The following is a 20,157-nucleotide window of genomic DNA, read 5'->3' on the forward strand; positions in this document are numbered from 1 at the left end:
AAAGGAATGAATTAACAGCATTTGCAATGACCTGGATGAGACTGGAGACTATTATTCTAAGTGAAGTAACTCAGGAATGGAAAACCAGACATCGTATGTTCTTACTGATATGTGGGAGCTAAGCTATGAGGAAACAAAGGCATGAGAATGATACAATAGACTTTGGGGACTTGGGGGGAAGAGTGGGAGGGGGATGAGGGATAAAAGACTACAAATATGGTGCAGTGTATACTGCTCAGGTGATGGGTGCCCCAAAATCTCACAAATCACCACTGAAGACCTTACTCATGTAACCAAATACCATCTGTACCCCCAAGAACGTATGGAAAAATAAAAATAAATAAATAAAATCTGTGTAAGAAGTAGCTGGACCTGATATTCCCCTCTCCCACTGTGTGGGAGACAGGAGGATTTTTCTCTGGAGAGCTAAAGAAGCTTTGACTGAAGGACCCCAAGAACAGAGGAGAGCAGGGACGAGGCACTGAAAACAGAAATTAAGAAAGTATCTACATACTAACCAGGGAGACCCCCCAGCTCCTTTCTCCTGCACAGATACTGGAACTCCAGTAGCCAGGTTATGCTTGCAGGCAGGATATTGAAGGAGTGTAATTCTTAGGAAGAACTAAACTTTCCCAGAAAAGACATTGGACATGGGCTCACTGCCCCATCAACCAGCAGTGCAGCCCACCTAGCAGTAGCCCCCTTGCCCCGCCCCCACAGAACTGCCTAATCATCTTTCTATTGCATTACTCTTAAATCTGAACAAACATGAAGAATCACCAAGCACCTGAGGAAAGCCTCCTACAGGAAGGATCATCAAAAGAAAAGAAGCACCAACTCAAAAAACAGAAGAGGCCAGGCACGGTGGCTCGGGCCTGTAATCCCAGCACTTTGGGAGGCTGAGGCGGGCGGATCACGAGGTCAGGAGTTCAAGACCAGCCTGGCCAACATGGTGAAACCCCGTCTCTACTAAAAATACAAAAATTAGTTGGGCATGGTGGCGGGCACCAGTAATCCCAGCTACTGGGGAGGCTGAGGCAGGAGAATCATTTGAACCCGGGAGGCAGAGGTTGCATCGAGCCGAGATTGTACCATTGCACTCTAGCCTGGGTGACAGGGCGAGACTGTCTCAAAAAAAAAAAAAAAACCGGAAGAAATGTTTTTAATGTATCATTAATATCCTCAGAGAGACTGGAGAAGATATTGTATCCATAAAACAAGAATAGTGTACTGTTTTAAAAGAAAAAAAGAATCAGACTTGAAAATTAAAATAATGTTTAAAAATCTTTAATTCATAGAAAGGTTGGAAGATAAAGTTGAGAAATCTTACAGAAAGTTAAAAAGATAAATTGATGGGCATAAAGGGAGAGTAGATAGGAAAATTAGAGACTAATCAAAGAGGTCCCATATATATTTAATTGGAAATCAGGAAAAGAGAATAGAGAAAGTGGCGAGGAGGAAATGATCAAAGAAATAATACAGGAAAACATCTGAGGGCTGGACAGACTGAAAGGGCCAATGGAGTACCCAATAAAATTAGCAGAGGATAAATAAATTGTGCCATGATGAAATTTAAGACTACCAAAAAAAGACAGTGAAAGTATGACTGTCAGTAGCAACACTGCAAGCTGAAAAACAAAGGAATGGTGCTTTCAAAATTCTAGATACAAATTATTGCCCATCTAGAATTCTATATCCAGCCAAATCATCACTCAGGTATGCAATATTCAGATATTCCAAGTCTCCACAAAAAAATAATAAATAAAAATAAAAAAACTTACCATGTACATACTCCCCTTCGGGAAGTTACAAAGAAAATATTCCATCCAAACAGAATGAAAAAAAAGCAGAGGAAAACACAGGATCCAGGAAAGAGAGACAAAGGGACCCCCCAGGCTTAGAAAATAACTAGTCCAGATTGGAGCAGAGGAGACAAGAATAATGGAAAATAGGAAATTCCATGAGCAGATAGATTTCACCATGAGGAAAATTTTAGAGGCTGTTGGAAGATAAGGGAAAACTTACCAATAGAAACTAAGGAAATGAAGCAAATGGGAAGAAAGGCAATTAATTCCAGGAAAAATAAAAATTTGTTCATAGCATATTACTTGGCTCCTCAGTGTTGTATTATGGGCAGAATAATGTGAGCACTGAATATTGATTTAACCAAAAATTGTGATACTGGGAAAATGGGAGACAGAATAGGAAAGAACTGAATCCTCATCTACCACAATAGGAAATCTGAAATTGATGAAACAAGAGAAAGAAGTATAAGCATTTAATTTAGAAATATGCAGATAGCAAGAAGCAGCTACAAGAGTTAACTGTCTGCCTCTGGGTGGTAAACTGGGGGTAAAGGGTGGGAACAGGTAGATGGCGTGAATACAGCACTGTTCACTTAAGGGTCTTTCAGGACTATTTGATTCTCATCTTACACAATGTGTGTGGCACTCTCTCTTTGTTGCTTTTTTTCCTTTTTTCTTTTTTTGGGGGGGTGGGATTTATTGGTGGGCATGAGTGAGGAGGGGCAGCACAGTGGACGCCCTCTCAAGTGCAGGGCTTTAAAAAAAAAATAAGGAAAAGAGCTCTCTGAAGTCACATTGATTCAGATTTGAATATTGGAGCAACTGTTCTGTTACCTTTGTGATCCTGGGAAAATAATTTTAAGCTTCCTGAGTCTCCATTTCCTCAATTGTAATATGAGGCAAATACTTTTATTAGCTATCACCTTTCATAGGGTTCTTTAGAAACAGGTCAACTGCCTGACTCACAGAAAAGCCCTCAATAGAAGCTTTCTGCCTGTTCTAATTACCTGGCACCCTTCATTCCTCTCTGGACATCTTGACCTCTTGCTCTTCATCAGTCCCCCAGGTGTGTTTGCATGTTTCACCTTAGCTCTAATGTGAAGAAGAAGGTTTTTTTCTTGTTTAAAAAAAATAAGCTGGTGACCCTTGATCTAGAAATCAGTTCCTCTGAGGAGTAGCTCTGGTGATGGAGAAACACTGTTCCCCCTATGGGAAAGGAAAACTTGAGTCATACTCTTTCAGCCACTGGTGAGCAAAAGCTTAGGTGAGAACCAGACATCTTAGAAGCCTCCGGGATCTCCCATTTGTGCCCACAAACATTTCCAGCCTTAATCCCTTTTGCTGATGTAATAAGATTCTTCAGCTGGATGATGAAAACTGAGCCCATGGTGTTGTGATTATGAGCTCAGCTACCTGCCACTGGCAGGTGACAGCTGCACCTGCGAGGCTGGTCAGCTTCCCACACACCCAGGGTGCCTGTGGCCTCCTGCACCCTAAGCCCTGCCCTCACCTGGCCACTAGTTACTGAACAGGGAGTGAAGTTTCCTGGTAGAGATTATCTATTTTACTGCCAGGATTATGCTCTATGCAAAGCACAGGTCCAGGCACTGGGGATGACATAGAGATACATGTACATTTGGCCTCAAAGGAGTTTACCATTTAATGAGGGAGATAGATAATCACCATCCAATAGACAAGGAAATAAACGAAGTGGGTAGGAGAAGGGCTGCTGGTGGGCTGCATGTGGGATAAGTAAGACCTTGGGTCTACATGTGGGAATGCTGCTTTGGAGCTTCTCATGCAAGCCTGGGAGCAGGTGAGCACCCAGCTCAGGTGATTTTCTTTAAGCAAAAGCAAGTCTTCAAATATGTGTGATGTTTTATCCTTGGGGCGGCAGTGGGAGGGGGTGGTCTCTGAATACTGACAGTCCTTACGGAAGAGGATAGTGCCTTGTGGGCAGGGTGACCCTACAATTCATTATCCAAACAGGGACACTTGAGAGTGAAGGTAATGAAAGATAACTAGCATTCCAGGACACGTATAGCCAGGGCTTGCCCTGGCAAACCAGACATATGATCTTTCGACTTAACGGGAGCTTGGTAATTATAAAGCGGAGTAGAGTCAGTGACCTAGGGACCAGAAGAGAATAGATTCTGGCTGGGCACAGTGGCTCATGCCTGTAATTCCAGCACTTTGGGGGGCCGAGGCAGGAGGATAGCTTGAGGCCAGGAGTTCAAAATGAGCCTGGGCAACATAGTGAGAACTTCATCTCTACAAAATTAATAAATAAATTAGCCAGGTATGGTAGCACGCACCTGTAGTCCCAGCCACTCGTGAGGTTGAGGCAGGAGGATCACTTGAGCCTGGGAGTTAAGGCTGCAGTAAGCCATAATTGCACGAGCCTAGGCAACGGAGCAAGACCCTGTCTCAAAAAAAAACAGAGAGAGAGAGAACAGATTCCTACTCAGTCTGAATGTCTAGGTCTCCTGCAGGTTCAAAAGGCTTCTCAGACCGTTCCCCCAGACACCCTGGGTAAGAGCCACTGGTGGCGGGGTCGGGGAGGGGGCTGGTCTCTCTTGACACATTTCCTCCTCAGAATGACTGCTCAAGGGGCCCATTTTCACCAGTGACCAGCATCAGTCCACCTCTCTGGTTAGGACTCCTCAAAGAGCCGCATATGTTCTGGCCAAGCTACTTGAAGATTAAATGTATATTTTCTGCTTCCCTGGCGCCTTAGCTCCTCCTGCATGGAAACCAATTCAGAGTTTGCCTTGGTGTGGTTTTTAATTGCCATGCCCAAGTCCCGTACCCTTATAGTGCTTTTCAAAGAGTAATTCTTATTCCAAAACCACTTCACAGTGATTTCACAGTGTAAGAAATAATGTAGAAAAGGCTCTAACCAATTGCTGTTTTATCAAAGAAATTAACAGTTGATGTGAGAGGACAGCCCTAATGACCTAGCGCTTTTACCCCATTTCATTCTGTATCCTGATAGAATAAAGGTCATAGAGTAACAGAATTTACAAGGTAAAATTATACCTATTTATTTTATTTGTCTCTTTCACCAACCTGTGATTTCCTGGAGGACATAAATTGCATTATTAACATAACATATCATTAAAACCATCGCCGGGCTGGTCTGAAGGTAGTGAGTTATCTCAATTGATTGTTCGCAGTTATAGATCAAACTTCTTGTTCTACTCTTTCCTCTCTTCTCACTACTGTACTTGACTAGTCTTTGTTAACAATTAAAAATAATAAAATAAAATAAATAAAACCATCATTGGCATGGACATATTTGTGGGGTCTCCTAAATGACTATGGTTGAATGGAAGGCAGCCTGGTCATAGCCCCACCTCTCTTGCTGACACCAGAGAGACTCCTTTCAGTCCTTACACCCAAAACAGACTTTCCTTTGTGATCTTTACTTGTAGCAAATCATATTCTTCCCAGGCCACCTGAGGCAACTGGGAGGTAGCCTCCTCCTCCTCTTCCCCTCCCCATCCCACTGGGACAGTTTTGTTGTCTCGGTTCAGCTCTGCCTGATCTTATGAACACTGGGGTCTACCTGTTAAACGGGGCAGGGCATGGTCAAAACTCTTCCCTCCAGTTCCCACAGGCTCCAACTGTTGGTCTTTAATGGCTTTGTGGAAAATGGCTCTCTCTCTCTCTCTTTCTGTCTCTCACTGGACTGTGTTTCCTGTTTTCTTCTTTATTGTCATAAAAATCCTAGATACTGCTCAGGGTCCCACTGGTAGTAGATTGTGCCCATCTCTGACAGATCTTTGCCATGTGGCTCTTCCTTTCTGGAAATTCACCAATGTTCACCAGCCCCATCTAGAAAACTATGAACACATTATACACATTATTCTAACTTTAGATTGGATATGGATTAAATGTTGGCATCACCTGGTTCTGTCAGATTGTCTCATCTGGCTCCTTAGAAACCAAAATGGGAGAATTCACATGTTTTGGTTGTTAAATCATGGTTCCAGCTGTCAAACCATACTGCTTGTGCTAGAGGAATAGGGAATAATGTGTGTGGGTGCCAGGAAAAAGGCAGACACTAAGGGGCATTTATAACCAACATAAATATGTAATAAAGGCAGTGTCAGTATAAATTAAATACATACAAAATAAAGGCAATTATTAATATGTAAGCATAGGCTCCAGAGATGTTTCAGTTTGGTCTCCTTCTTCTCCCTCTACCACAGAAACCAAATGACCGTGATCATAAAGTGAGACTGGCACTGGGAAATGGCTTACGAGGAGATGTGTGGAGACAATTTGTCAAGAGATTTGGGGACATATGCATCTATGAGTTCTATGCTGCCACTGAAGGCAATATTGGATTTATGAATTATGCGAGAAAAGTTGGTGCTGTTGGAAGAGTAAACTACCTACAGAAAGTAAGTACATTGAAAAATGAGAGCATATGTAGCCAGTTTTCAGAATACAGAGACTTCTTAAAAGCCAAGTCATGATGATGTTATCAGAAGTCAGGCAGCATCAGAGCCATGGCCCATTCCTATCACCAAGAGAAGTTTTGCTCATTCTCTGTGATGATGACTTCAAAAAATCAGATCCTCCAATTAAAAACATCTCAACTTCTATTAAGAACAATCCATTGTGCCCTTGCCATCTGCAACTTAGGCGAAGTCTTCCTGATGCCGTTTATACTTGTATGTGATAAGACACCTGAAGGTTACAAGTTCCATAAGCTTATCGTACACTGTGAAACATAGTATTTCCCTTTAATTGTGTTGTGCAGCACCATCACCTGGGGAGTTTTTTTATCTGCACAAATGCAAGGCCCCATCCGCTAGGCTTTGGATTCAGTTGTTCTGAGGTGGAGCCCAGGCATCTGAGTGCTAGGATCTGGTGAACATTTATGTCCAACTAATAATTCCACCAGAAAGATATTTCTTATGTGTAAGCCAGCTCACATAGCCATCTCTTTTCCCTGTCAGTCATTTTATTGCTCGTGGGTCTCCGTTGTCTTTTTTGTACTCAAGCAGTCAGTCTTCCAGGTAACCAACTATTCTGCAAATATCCAGAAATGTTCAGCAAATGCTGAGCCTCCTTTGGCTTGAGAAGTCACTGCGGTCATTGTGCCTGTGGGCAGCTCATCCTTTCTGGCCATGAAACAGCCACACCGGAACTCCCACGCAACCTGTGTCCCCAGGGACAGACCAGCAGAATACAGAGGACAGTAGTTCATGTGCCTAAGAGCCCTGGCTGTGGAGAGCAAATCTCAGTGCCACCATATGCTAGCTGAGTGACCTTGGGCAGGTCACATATGTTCCTCAGGCCTCAATTTCATCATCTGTAAAACAGAGATAACAAGAGAAAATATTGAACCCAGTGCCTAGCCCACACTCGATAAGGGAAAAGGATTGTTGAAAGGATTAAATAGCTGGGTGCAGCGGCTCACACCTGTAATCCCAGCACTTTGGGAGGCCAAGGCGGGTGGATTATAGATCAGGAGATCGAGACCATCCTGGCTAACACGGTTAAACCCCATCTCTACTAAAAATACAAAAAATTAGCCGGGCATGGTGGCGGAAGCCTGTAATCCCAGCTACTCGGGAGGCTGAGGGAGGAGAATGGCGTGAACCCGGGAGGCGGAGCTTGCAGTGAGTCGAGATCGCGCCACTGCACTCCACCCCGGGCAACAGAGTGAAACTCCGTCTCAAAAAAAAAAAAGAAAGAAAGAAAGAAAGGATTAAATAACTTACGAAAAGGCCCTTAGAGGCTATAGCCCAATGCCTGTCATTTAATAGCCTTGAATAATTGTTAGCTGGAATGATGATAATCACTCCATTTCTTATATTCTGGCCTAATCTCAAGGTGTTCCCAAGTTCAAGGACCCTCTCTTGACAATGACAGCTCCACCTACACTACACAGGTCCCTCCACAGTCCTCTAGACCTGCGCTGTCCAAACAGTAGCCACTAGCTACATGTGGCTACTGAAGTTTAAGTTATATTAATAAAAGTTTAAATCCAGTTCTTCAGTCACACATTTCCAGTGCTGAATAGCCACGTGTGGTTAGTAACTACCGTATTGAGCAACGCAGACAGAGAATATTTCCATCATCACAGCAGATTCCTGGGCAGTGCTGCTGCAGACTGAGAATCGATCTCCTACACCCCACTGGAACTGCTGCTGAGGGTCAGCTAATGCTGTATATTACTCATTCTTTACTTTCTCATCCATTGATTGCCATATTTTATTGTCAGTTTTTCTACTTTAAGCAAAACATTAAAAAAAAAAAAACTTTTAAAACCGGATGATCCATGCAATTGATGTAGAAAAGAACATTTATTACCAACTATAAATTTTTTACATTCCTTCAAATAAGATCTACATTTGTTGACCGTAAACACCACTTGTTTTTTTTAACAAGTATTAGCTGTCTGCTAATACTAAAGCATATGATTGTTTGCTTCATCACATAGACTTGAATATAAATTTGAAATAGACACAGTAATCATGGCTAATAATTATATCCAAATACTGTCATGTTTGCATTTTTCTTCCAACAAGGAAAATAATATATTTATTATTGCTCTTACTGAATTGCTGAAAATTAAATTCTTATGCTTTGAATTATATGTTAAATATGATAGAGTTTTAATAATTTTATAGTCATGGGCATGAAATAATTACGCCTTTGATTCTAAAATATATTAGATAACATTTCCGTAGAAACATGAAAAATCTAATAGTGTCATATTAATGTAAGGTTATACAAGATTTTAAAAACCCATTTGTGATACATCCACCAAAAGACACAAGAATGTTCCTAACAGCTTTATTTGTAATAGGCCAAAACTAGAAATCATCCAAATACCCATTAACAGGAAAATAGATAAATAAATCGTGGTATATTTATACAAGGGAAAATTGCATGGCAATAAAAAACACCAACATGGATGGATGAATATTATAGACATATTGAGTGAAAGAAGCAGACACAGAAGCAAACATTTATTTCATTTATTTGAGATTTAAGATTAATTGACAGCAATATAAGTCAGAATAGTAGTTAACTTCACAGAAAAGGGCAGGAGGAAACTTTCCAGGTGAAATGAAAGTTTTCTCTGTCTCTCTCTGGGTGGCAGTTTTAAGGGTATATGCAAATGCAAAATTTCATCAACCTGTACACCTAAGATATACTTTGTGTTATACCACAATTAAAAAGGGAAAAATTGTAAAAGATTTATACTCAAAATTATTTTAATCTTGCTAGAAAATCATAACTTATGACCTGATTAAATATGATGTGGAGAAAGATGAACCTGTCCGTGATGAAAATGGATATTGCGTCAGAGTTCCCAAAGGTACAGTGGACTTTTGTTCAATCAACCTGTGCCCCTTCTTATCTTGATCAAGTGACTTTTAAGGACTAACATATTATTGCCACATGGTAAAATTTATCAGAGTGGGGAAAAGGGGGCTTTATTTAAGTACCCTCCAATATACAGGAATTCCAAAGGTGCTAATTTACCACTGCATGTAACATAATTCTAGTTTTAAACCTAGCTTAACAACTTCTTGCTTATGAGGTAATGTTTTATAGGAAGGGATATGTAATTGTGGTTGCAAAATTATAGTTTTAGGTGGCCTTTACCTTTAAGCTTTAACAACTGTGCGTTTGTGTAAGTGTGCATAAATCATTATTCAGTAAAAGATTAGCAGTAAAAGAATTACAGGCCAGGTGTGGTGGCTCACACCTGTAATCCCAACACTTTGGGAGGTTGAGGAGGGCTGATCATTTGAGATCAGGAGTTCGAGACCAGCCTGGCCAACAGGGCAAAATCCTGTCCCTACTGAAAATACAAAAATTAGTTGGGCATGATGGCACACACCTGTAACCCCAGCTACTTGGGAGGCTGAGGCAGGAGAATCCCTTGACCATGGGAGGCAGAGGTTGCAGTGAGCCGAGACTGCACCACTGTACTCCAGCCTGGGCAACACGGCAAGATTCCATCTCAAAAAAATAAAAATCAAAATATAATAATTAGGCCATATGCAATAATGTGCAGTATATGTGTGTGTGGTGTATGTATGTGTGTCTGTAATATATATGTACATATAATTCACAGGTATACATGCATGGAAGATGATACTTCCTACAGCCAGCTTGTTGCCAGCAGGTTGTATGGCATTAGTTTTAAGAGAAGGTTGATGTATAAATTTGACCTCTAGCACATAAAATAAGTTTACTTTCTTCTGTCTTAGGTGAAGTTGGACTTCTGGTTTGCAAAATCACAAAACTTACACCATTTAATGGCTATGCTGGAGCAAAGGCTCAGACAGAGAAGAAAAAACTGAGAGATGTCTTTAAGAAAGGAGACCTCTATTTCAACAGTGGAGATCTCTTAATGGTTGACCATGAAAATTTCATCTATTTCCACGACAGAGTTGGAGATACATTCCGGTTGGTTTTTCTGAATCATTGAGCCAAAAACAAACACACGCACAGTTTGGCTTACTCCTAGTGGAATCGCATTCCACTTTGGTTAATGGTGCATTTCCTTCTCTATCTTTGGCACATCAGGTCAAACTCCTGTGTTCCCAGAGAATGAGGAATGAAGTGCATGAAGTGTCACTCTGCAGTGCACAGTTAACTTGGCTGAGCAACACCAGATAAGAATAAGGCAGGAAACCTGTATCTGATTTCTGGAGACAAAAGTACATTTAACTCCTCTTGTTTCTCCTGCATTATTACTGGTCAGTCTTAGGACAGCCAAGGATTTTCACCTTTCAAATTATGGAGGTGTTTAGATAAAATCAGATGCAAATTAATGTGGAGCTGATCTAGTTGAAGAGGAAGTGAGGGGTTCGGAGGCCCTTCCCCCAACCCGTTTCATCCCCAACCAGATGGTTTCCCACAGAACCCCCAGGTCAGCACAAGGAAGTTGGAAGTCCTTCTAACAGACCATGGAATTAACTTCCAACCATAGCACAGTCCTCCAGCCTCATGACACAGCTTCCTTCCTGTGTAAACTCCCTGAGGGCAGGCCCTGTGTCTGCCTGTTCACCCCCAGCACCTACCCTGGTGCCTGGTGTCATTTTTTGCATGAATGAATGAGGAAGGGATGGAAGTTGTCTAACTGCAGTAGAAGGACAGCAGGTGGAATGAGGAGAACCAGGCTCACCTCTCCCACTGAGCAGCAGTAGTATCAAGACAGATAACCATTCTGGACCTCAGTCCTTTTGCCCTTGAGATGAGGGTCACAGTGATTCTCAGGGTCCTTCCATCTCTACTATTCCGTGTCTTAAGATCCATATCACTTTATGCCATCTACATATTATTAAGAAGATACTTCTGGGAGGGCTAAAGAATTTTTAATGGGCCAGGCGTGGTGGCTCACGCCTGTAATCCCAGCAGTTTGGGAGGCCGAGGCGGGTGGATCACCTGAGGTCAGGAGTTCCAGACCAGCCTGGCCAACATGGTGAAATCCTGTCTCTACTAAAAGTACAAAAATTGCTGGACATGGTGGCACGTGCCTGTAGTCCCAGCTACTCGGGAGGCTGAGGCAAGAGAATCACTTGAACCTGGGAGACGGAGGTTGCAGTGAGCTGAGATTGCGCCATTGCACTCCAGCCTAAGTGACAGAATGAGACTCTGCCTCAAAAAAAAAAAAGAATTTTTAATGAAAAGAAAATTTAACTCTTTATTAAGTGAAAAATAGCACCAGGTTGGGCCTTAACATTAGAATCTCCCTGTAACTAAAGTATGATTTTTTTTCCTTTCTTGTTGCCATGAGACCCTGAAATAAAATATGAAGTTCTATTAAAGAGAACTTCAGAAACTGAATTAAATAGCAACTGAGTTAGTAAATGAGAAATTGAGAGACCTAAACACAGCAGAAAATCGTTGAGATTTCTTTCTAATTTCCACTGCCTTTCTTAGCTAGGGCTATATTTTAACATTAGAACATTATTCTGTGTATTGTATTTCATGTGGTAACATTGAAATTCCATATTTTGTTATCTAGGTCTATACTTTTCCCTTTTATGCCTCAAGCAAGATACCCCAGCTAGGACTAAGTTGGGGAGTTTGAGGAGCCAAGGTGAGGAACACGAGATCAGGACCATGCAGAAATCTAAAGGAAACACCAGCTCTCCGACATTGCGACCTGGGCCAGAAACCACCAGTGACCTCTGCTAACTTTGTCCTTTCTTCCAGGTGGAAAGGGGAAAATGTGGCCACCACTGAAGTTGCTGATACAGTTGGACTGGTTGATTTTGTCCAAGAAGTAAATGTTTATGGAGTGCATGTGCCAGGTATATACAAGATATGATCTGTACCTAAACCCATAGAGTAACTGAACATAATTTTAGCCTCAAGGCAGAGTTTGTCATTGCTTTCTCCTGCCATCCAGAGTTAAACAGTTCTTTCAGCTGCCAGGGAGTAAGGAGCTTATGTCTGGCTTATGTTCCATTATAAAAGCCAACTCAGTGCATCTGAATATGACCTTCTCTTCATTTCAGCTCCCAGCCATTCTTGGGCTCTCAGGCAAACAAAGTCTCAAATATGGGAGCTCCATGCCACATTTGGCACACCTCGAGAAAAGTCGTGTCATGCTTAAGAGCTGGGAAATGGTGTCCTAGCCTCTGAACTAGGAGGCACAAAGAAGAGCCAGTGCAGTTGCTAGAAGAAAAAGCTGGGGAAAAGTGGATTTTGTACAGCCTCTTCTTTTTAAGATTTCTAAGCCCAGTTCACCCCACTAAGTTTCAGAATCATCACACAAGAATGTTGTCACCGCAGCTTCATCTGCACATCCGCTTCTGCCAGCAGAGTCAGGAGGGCCAGTGTCTGACCTTGAATCCTGGCTTCAACATCTGCTGGCTGCTTGACTGCAGGCAAATCACTAAAATTAAGGATAATGCCAGCCCTGCAGTTAAGGTTGTCAAGAGAACAAATTCATTTTAGTTACATCAACGCTAAGCATATATTTATCAAATATATACATAAGGGTTGTTGTGACAATAAATCACGTTAATAATGTCAGAGAGGATTCCAGCCTCCAAATTACTGTCCAAATATAAAGCATTAGGGGTATTATTATTCCCCCACAACTCATATTTGGGATTCCCACCCATATTCAAAGTAGAAATCCAAAAGTCCCTTTTCCCCAAGCTCTGACACTTCTACATGGCCTTGTGCTTTTTATTTTTTAAAGAATATTCAAGGCCGGGCGTGGTGGCTCACTCCTGTAATCCCAGCACTTTGGGAAGCCGAGGCAGGCAGATCATGAGGTCAGGAGATCGAGAGTATACTGGCCAACATGGTGAAACCCCATCTCTACTAAAAATACAAAAATTAGCTGGGTGTAGTCCACGTGCCTATAGTCCCAGCTACTCTGGAGGCTGAGGCAGGAGAATCGCTTGAACCAGGGAGTCGGAGGTTGCAGTGAGCCAAGATCGTGCCATTGCACTCCAGCCTGGGCAACAAGAGCAAGACTCTGTCTCAAAAAAAAAAAAAAAAAAAAAAAATTTAAGTCCAGACACGGTGGCTCACACCTGTAATCCCAGCACTTTGGGAGGCCAAGGCAGATGGATCACTTGAGGTCAGGAGCTTGAGACCAGCCTAGCCAACATGGCAAAACTTAGTCTCTACTAAAAATACAAACATTAGCCAGGGGTGGTGGCTACCATCTGTAATCCCAGCTACTTGGGAGGCTGAGGCAGGAGAATCACTTGAACCCGGGAGATGGAGGTTGCAGTGAGCCAAGATCTCACCACTGCACTCCAGCCTGGGTGACAGAGTGAGGCTCCATCTCAAAAAAACAAAAAGAATATTCAAGAATATCTCTTGCTTGTTCCTCCCCAACTCTGGGACAATGACACGAGGGGAAATATGGCCACATCTTGAGGTGAGAAGGGACAGAATGGAAGAAGGTGTGAATACTCCCGTTGGAGAACTCCCCAGGCCTTATGCTGAGTTAACACAAGGGTCTAAGTTGTGGTTGTCAGCCATTGTGCCACCCTAGGCTCTTGCAGACCCTTCCTTAAATGTTGTGTATGCATGTAAATGCTTGATTTTAAAAAGAAGACTCATACAAAAGAGTATGTATGAGGTGAGAGAATCTAGAAGATGAAACAGAAGGATCTAGCCTAGTGTTCCTCAAAGTGGGTCCCCAGATCAACAGTGTCAGCACCACCGAGGAGTCTGTTACAAGTGTAATTTCTCAGGCCCACCCCGAACTACCAAGTCAAAATCTCTGGGGTAGGCCCAGGAAACTGTGCTGGCACAAACACCCCAGAGATTCTTAAAAACACTGAAAGTCTGATTTAGGGGGTGATGAAAATGCACTAGAACTAGATCCTGGTAATGATAGTACAACATTGTAAGTGTATAAAATACCACTGAATTGTACACTTTTTTTTTTTTTTTGAGATGGAGTTTTGCTGTCATTGCCCAGGCTGGAGTACAATGGCGTGATCTCAGCTCACTACAACCTCTGCCTCCCAGGTTCAAGCAGCAATTCTCCTGCCTCAGCCTCCTGAGTAGCTGGGATTACAGGCATGCACGACCACGCCCGGCTAATTTTGTATTTTTAGTAAAGATAGGGTTTCACCATGTTGGTCAGGCTGGTCTCGAACTCCTAACCTCAGTTGATCCACACCCCGACCTTGGCTTCCCAAAGTGCTGGGATTACAGGCGTGAGCCACCACGCCCAGCAAATTGTACACTTTAAAATGAGTTGGAATGATAAATTTTGTTATGTGTTTATCACAATTAAAAAAAAAACACACACACACTAAAGTCTGAGAAGCACTAAAGCCCAGTGGTTCCAAAAATTTGGCCAATCATCAGAACCATCTGGGAAACTTTTTAAAGCCTGGATCTAATGGACCAGAAGCTCTGGAGTATGGGACTCAGAATCTGCATGTCTTTTTTTAATTCCCAAGTGAATCTAATGATCAGTGAGTTCTGGGAGCCACTGAAACAGAACAAAGGGAAGGAGGCTGACAGTCTTACGGTGTTGGCAGACAGTCAGATAGGATGAGGAGCAGGTGTGTTCTGTGCTGCTCCAGTGATCAGAACTAAAACCAATGGATTAAAATGACCAGGGAGCCAATTTTAGCCTGAGAACTCCCCTGTAACCAAAGGAACCATCAATAGAATGGGCTTGTCTCTCAGGATAGGAAATGCCCTCACCAACTAGGGCACGTAAAGAGAGGCTGGATGTCCACCTGGGATCCTGGGAGAACTCTTGCAGCAGTGAAAGATTAGAGATAAATTCTAAAGTCCCTCCCAACTTTCAGATTCTGTGATTCCCAGTGCCACAACTGCTGCTGTCTGGCCCCCCCATCCACAGAGGCCAGTCCCATTCCAGACTAGAAATGCAGCAGTACTGTCTGAAGTAAGGCATCATTCCACTATGGGTGATTCTGCACAAGGCAGTCACACATCTCGGCTTCGGACCAGGAGAGAATTTCCAGGTTTGGGCCTGGAGTGGAGTTCACTTTTTCTAGGTGTCACACCTGAACTGCCCAACTACTCTGTAGAACTTTCTGCAATGATGGAAATGTTCCATATCTGCACTGTCCAGTACGATAGCCAATAGCCACCATGTCACTATGGAACACTTGAAATGTGGCTAGTGCAACTAAGGAACTGAATTTTTCATAATATTTAATTATAATTGATTTTAGTTTTAATAGCCACAAATAACCAGTGGGTGTCATATTAGACAGTGCAGCTCTAGAGAACCCTTGGCCAGAATTGACCTTTACAATTAACCCAGAGCTCCTATAGGCTGGAACCATCCCCCCCGAAGCTGAACTAGTCCCAAACCACCCTCCAAGAGTTGGGGCAGAGGCCTGAGACCTGACAGGCCCATTTGCCCCTAGGTCCAGTGTCGCTACTACCAGAGCAAGAAGCAAGGAGACGGTGAATGCGGAGGATTTCTGTCGCCTGAGCCTTAATTCTAAAAGGAGCTTATTGGAGACACTTGAGATTTCTAAGACAGGTGCTAGGGACCCTAAACTAAGAGGATCTGGTGCCAGTGCCTCTCTCCCTCAGACAAGAAGCAAACCAAATGAGGGGGCATCTTTTTTTCCTTTTGTTGTTTGCCTTCTTTAGAGCTATAGGTAAACACACAATCACCATAGGAGAGATTTCGAAAGCTGGGGCCCAGGTAACCAAGGGAGGCTCCTGTCTTCTCTCTGATTACAGCTGAGTAGTTTAGGGAAGTGGAACTGGACTCCCGCTGGGTCTGCTGGATCAGGTAGAAGATACATTAATACCTAATTACCACTGTCCTCACAAGAAGGCAGTGGTAATTGTTGGAAACTGCTCTGGGCTAAATTCCCTGATGTAGGATCTGTTCTCTCTGGGTAGAGCACATCCTCTTGGGACTAATGGGCCTTAACGGGAGGGCACAAAACAGCTCCTCCCTGTGCCTGCCTTCACCTCCTGTCCCACATCCTCTCCAAAATGCAGACAAGAAAAGCCATTAGAACCTTGATTAGATAAGTAGGTCTCCAAGGTGGTATTTGTGCCCAGAAGTGCAACAAACCTGACGTTGCAACCTGAAGAACAACCCAAGCTCAGCAAGTCATGCCTGACGGTGAAGCAAGGACTTTCACTGGAGTCAAAAGTAACTTCCTGTAGCCACCAGTCCAACCTGCTCTACTCAGATGTGTTTGTATAGGCTGCTAGAAAGAAGGATGATGGTTATAAGCACAGGATCTGGAGCCAGGCTGCCTGAATTCAATTCCGTACCCTGCCTAGTATTTGCTGTCTGACCTTGAATAAGTCTCTTAATGTCTTTAAGCCTCAGTTTCTTCATCTGTAAAATGGAAATAACATCTACATCTCTTCAGAAGGTTGTTGTGAGGATTAAGTGAGATCATCAATACAACACACTTAGTATAGGGCCTGGAATATAATAAAGATTCAACCAACTGTTATTATTGCTATTAGTATTAGTGCAATCACTTTACAGTATCTTCGACATGTATTTGTAATAAAAATGCCAGCTATCCAAATGAAACCCATGCTATAAATGTTGTCTGAGCCCACAGTTCTTTGAACTAATAAAGCATCATAAATAACCATAACACATCTAATTTTTTCTCACTTTATTTCTAGATCATGAGGGTCGCATTGGCATGGCCTCCATCAAAATGAAAGAAAACCATGAATTTGATGGAAAGAAACTCTTTCAGCACATTGCTGATTATCTACCTAGTTATGCAAGGCCCCGGTTTCTAAGAATACAGGTGAGATCTCTTATTATCAAGTTCAATGATCTGCCCTCTTGGAGATTCCTACCTCTTAGGGAACAACTCGCCTTCTCCCAGGATGACTACATTTGCCAAATTTTCGCCACACTTTCCAGGAAGCTCAGAAAAGTGTCATAGACCAATAAGGAAGTGGTAATATCAGGCTGGGTGCGGTGGCTCATGCCTGTAATCCCAGCACTTTGGGAGGCCGAGGTGGGAAGATTGCTTGAGCTCAGGAGTTTGAGACCAGCCTAGGCAACATAGTGAGACTTCATGTCTACTAAAAATGAAAATTTTTAAAAAAGGCCAAACGCGGTGGCTCACGCCTATAATCCTAACACTTTGGGAGACAGAGGTGGGTGGATCACCTGAGGTCGGGGGTTCGAGATCAGCCTGGCTAACATGGTGAAACCGGGTCTCTACTAAATAGACAAAATTAGCTGGGTGTGGTGGTGCATGCCTGTAGCCCCAGCTACTCGGGAAGCTGGGGCAGGAGAATCGCTTGAACCTAGGAGGAGGAGGTTGTAGTGAGCTGGGATCACGCCACTGCACTCCAGCCTGAGCAATGGAGTGAGACTCCATCTCCAAAAAAAAAAAAAAAATTGGTCAGGCATGGTGATGTGCACTTGTAGTCTCATCTACCTGGGAGGCTGAAGCAGGAGGATTAGTTGAGCCTGGGAAATCAAGGCTGCAGTGAGGTATGATTGCACCACTGTACTCCAGCCTGGGCATCAGAGCAAGGCCCAGTCTAAAAAAAAAATTTATCAGAAAACAGCTAGAAGAAATCCAATCCTAATCCCTTTCTCCTTACGATGACAGGCCAGTTCATTCAGCAAGAGTCTTAGCACATAACTCACAAAGTCTGTTCGGTGAGTCCTGACAGACATCGCAAATAGAAATGCTCTGACCCTGTTTGTTGTTTCCAGTTTTAAAGAATACAGAAATCCACAGAAGTTCTACACCTTTCTATGGTGTGAAATTTAATTGGACATTAGCCAGCTGGAATTGCCTGAGACTTAACTATCACCGCTAGGGGGATTTTTTTTCTTCCTCCAACATTAACCCTTTGGTTGGTTTAATACTCTCACTTTTAGACTTTGAGCTCTGTGATTCTGTAGCTGAAGACTTGACAAAGGAGGTCTTAAGATTCCAGATATTGTGCGTACAGGATTATTCCTGTTGATGTTCATAGGGCACCAACATTTGCTTTGCAAACAGATGGTAAAGAGGCATGAAAATGAAATATCCTGATATTTTGATTAACACATTAATTGAAGGAAAAATCAGTCTTCAATCTAATAGACAAGCAGACTGAGAAAACAGAGTTGTCTGTAAATGATCCCTCCTTCTCCCATCATGTGTCCGGATATCCTAGTGGTACCTGAAGCCTTACCAAGAAATAGGCACCACCCCTCTGCTCAGAAATCTATGCACAGGTATCGATCTCATCCTTGGCAGGTCCTCCCTCCCCACAGGTGATCCTAAAGCTTTAAGGGAACAAAAAATACCTCACAAAGGGCTCCCTAATGGAGATCCTGCAAACAGAATGTATGGGTATCATATAAAACTTTCACTTCACTAGAAAATGTAAAGAGAGTGGATGTTACTTGCCCCACCACAAAAATGATATCTATATGAAGTAATCCATTTGCTAACCAGCTAGATTTAACTATTCCACGATGTCTATGTACTTCAGCACATCATATTGTACATGAGAAAAACACACAATGTTATCTGTCCATTTAAAAATAAATTAAAATGGAAAACTTTTTTTTTAACTTTCACTTCCCAGCTCTCACATGAGCCAGGGATGCTAATGATTTGCTAGATCCCCATGCCCCACCCCTACCCCTTGCCCTGCATCCTAATCTATTGCAAAATGCAACCACAATGTGGATTATTTGATGTTTTTCAGGACACCATTGAGATCACTGGAACTTTTAAACACCGCAAAGTGACCCTGGTGGAGGAGGGCTTTAACCCCGCTGTCATCAAAGATGCCTTGTATTTCTTGGACGACACAGCAAAAATGTATGTGCCTATGACTGAGGACATCTATAATGCCATAAGTGCTAAAACCCTGAAACTCTGAATATTCCCAGGAGGATAACTCAACATTTCCAGAAAGAAACTGAATGGACAGCCACTTGATATAATCCGACTTTAATTTGATTGAAGATTGTGAGGTGCAGTTTTTGTAGGAAATTATGCATACCAGTAAAGGGAGACTTTTTAAAATAACAGTTGAGTCTTTGCAAGTAAAAAGATTTAAAGATTATTATTTTTCAATGTGCACCTACTGTTTGTATTTGCAAACTGAGCTTGTTGGAGGGAAGGCATTATTTTTTAAAATACATAGTAAATTAAATGAACACCAACATGTGAGATGCCACTGTCTCTGTGTTCTTTCCTCACTTTATTCTAAATACAAAACCTGTGTCAATTACTCCAAAGCCTGAAGTCCTCACTGGTAACTTTTCATAGGTGTCCCATTCATAAGAGTAAAGACGTTCTAGGTAAAAATGGCTGGGAACGGGGGGTGGGGTGAGGGATGGTAGGGTGAGGAGGCTAGATCAGCAGCAGCCAACACAATGGAAATCTACTCCAATGTGAGGAGGCCAACTTTCCCTACCCGGAGGCATCCTGTCCACTGTGTATAGGTAGCATTATCCAACAGGTAATAATGCCATCTATAGTCCTTACAGGAGCCTAATTCTATGGCATCAGAGTTCTGTACACAAAAGGTGTTCAGGCCGGGTGCAGTGGCTCACGCCTATAATCCTAGCACTTTGGGAGGCCGAGGCAGGTGGATCATGAGGTCAGGAATTCAAGACCAGCCTAGCCAAGGTGGCGAAACCCCATCTCTACTAAAAAATACAAAATTAGCCAGGCACAGTGGCAGGCGCCTGTAATCCCAGCTACTCGGGAGGCTGAGGCAGGAGAATCGCTTGAACCCGGGCGGCAGAGGTTGCAGTGAGCCAAGATCGCACCACTGCACTCTAGCCTGGGTGACAGAGTGAGACGCTGTCTTAAAAAAAAAAAAAAAAAGGGGGGGTGTTCAATACATTTTAGCTACATCAGGGGTTGCAAACTCAAGTGTC

General features: G+C 42.8%; 1 protein-coding gene across 2 annotated transcripts in view; it reads left to right on the forward strand.

The window, feature by feature from the left end:
* The window catches only part of SLC27A2 (solute carrier family 27 member 2), a 53,940-nt gene extending 34,483 nt beyond the window's left edge, over positions 1-19,457 (forward strand). For both annotated transcript variants that reach the window (XM_002825436.5, XM_054531456.1), the window contains 6 exons: positions 6,020-6,214; positions 9,060-9,150; positions 10,052-10,250; positions 12,006-12,103; positions 16,923-17,053; positions 18,972-19,457. In XM_002825436.5, the coding sequence (XP_002825482.3) occupies positions 6,020-6,214; positions 9,060-9,150; positions 10,052-10,250; positions 12,006-12,103; positions 16,923-17,053; positions 18,972-19,148 (891 nt within the window). In that variant the 3' untranslated portion in view covers positions 19,149-19,457. The remainder of the gene's footprint in view (positions 1-6,019; positions 6,215-9,059; positions 9,151-10,051; positions 10,251-12,005; positions 12,104-16,922; positions 17,054-18,971) is intronic.
* Positions 19,458-20,157: the final 700 nt, after the last annotated feature.

Source organism: Pongo abelii, chromosome 16 (assembly GCF_028885655.2).
Source record: "Pongo abelii isolate AG06213 chromosome 16, NHGRI_mPonAbe1-v2.0_pri, whole genome shotgun sequence".
Classification (NCBI taxonomy): Eukaryota; Metazoa; Chordata; class Mammalia; order Primates; family Hominidae; genus Pongo; species Pongo abelii.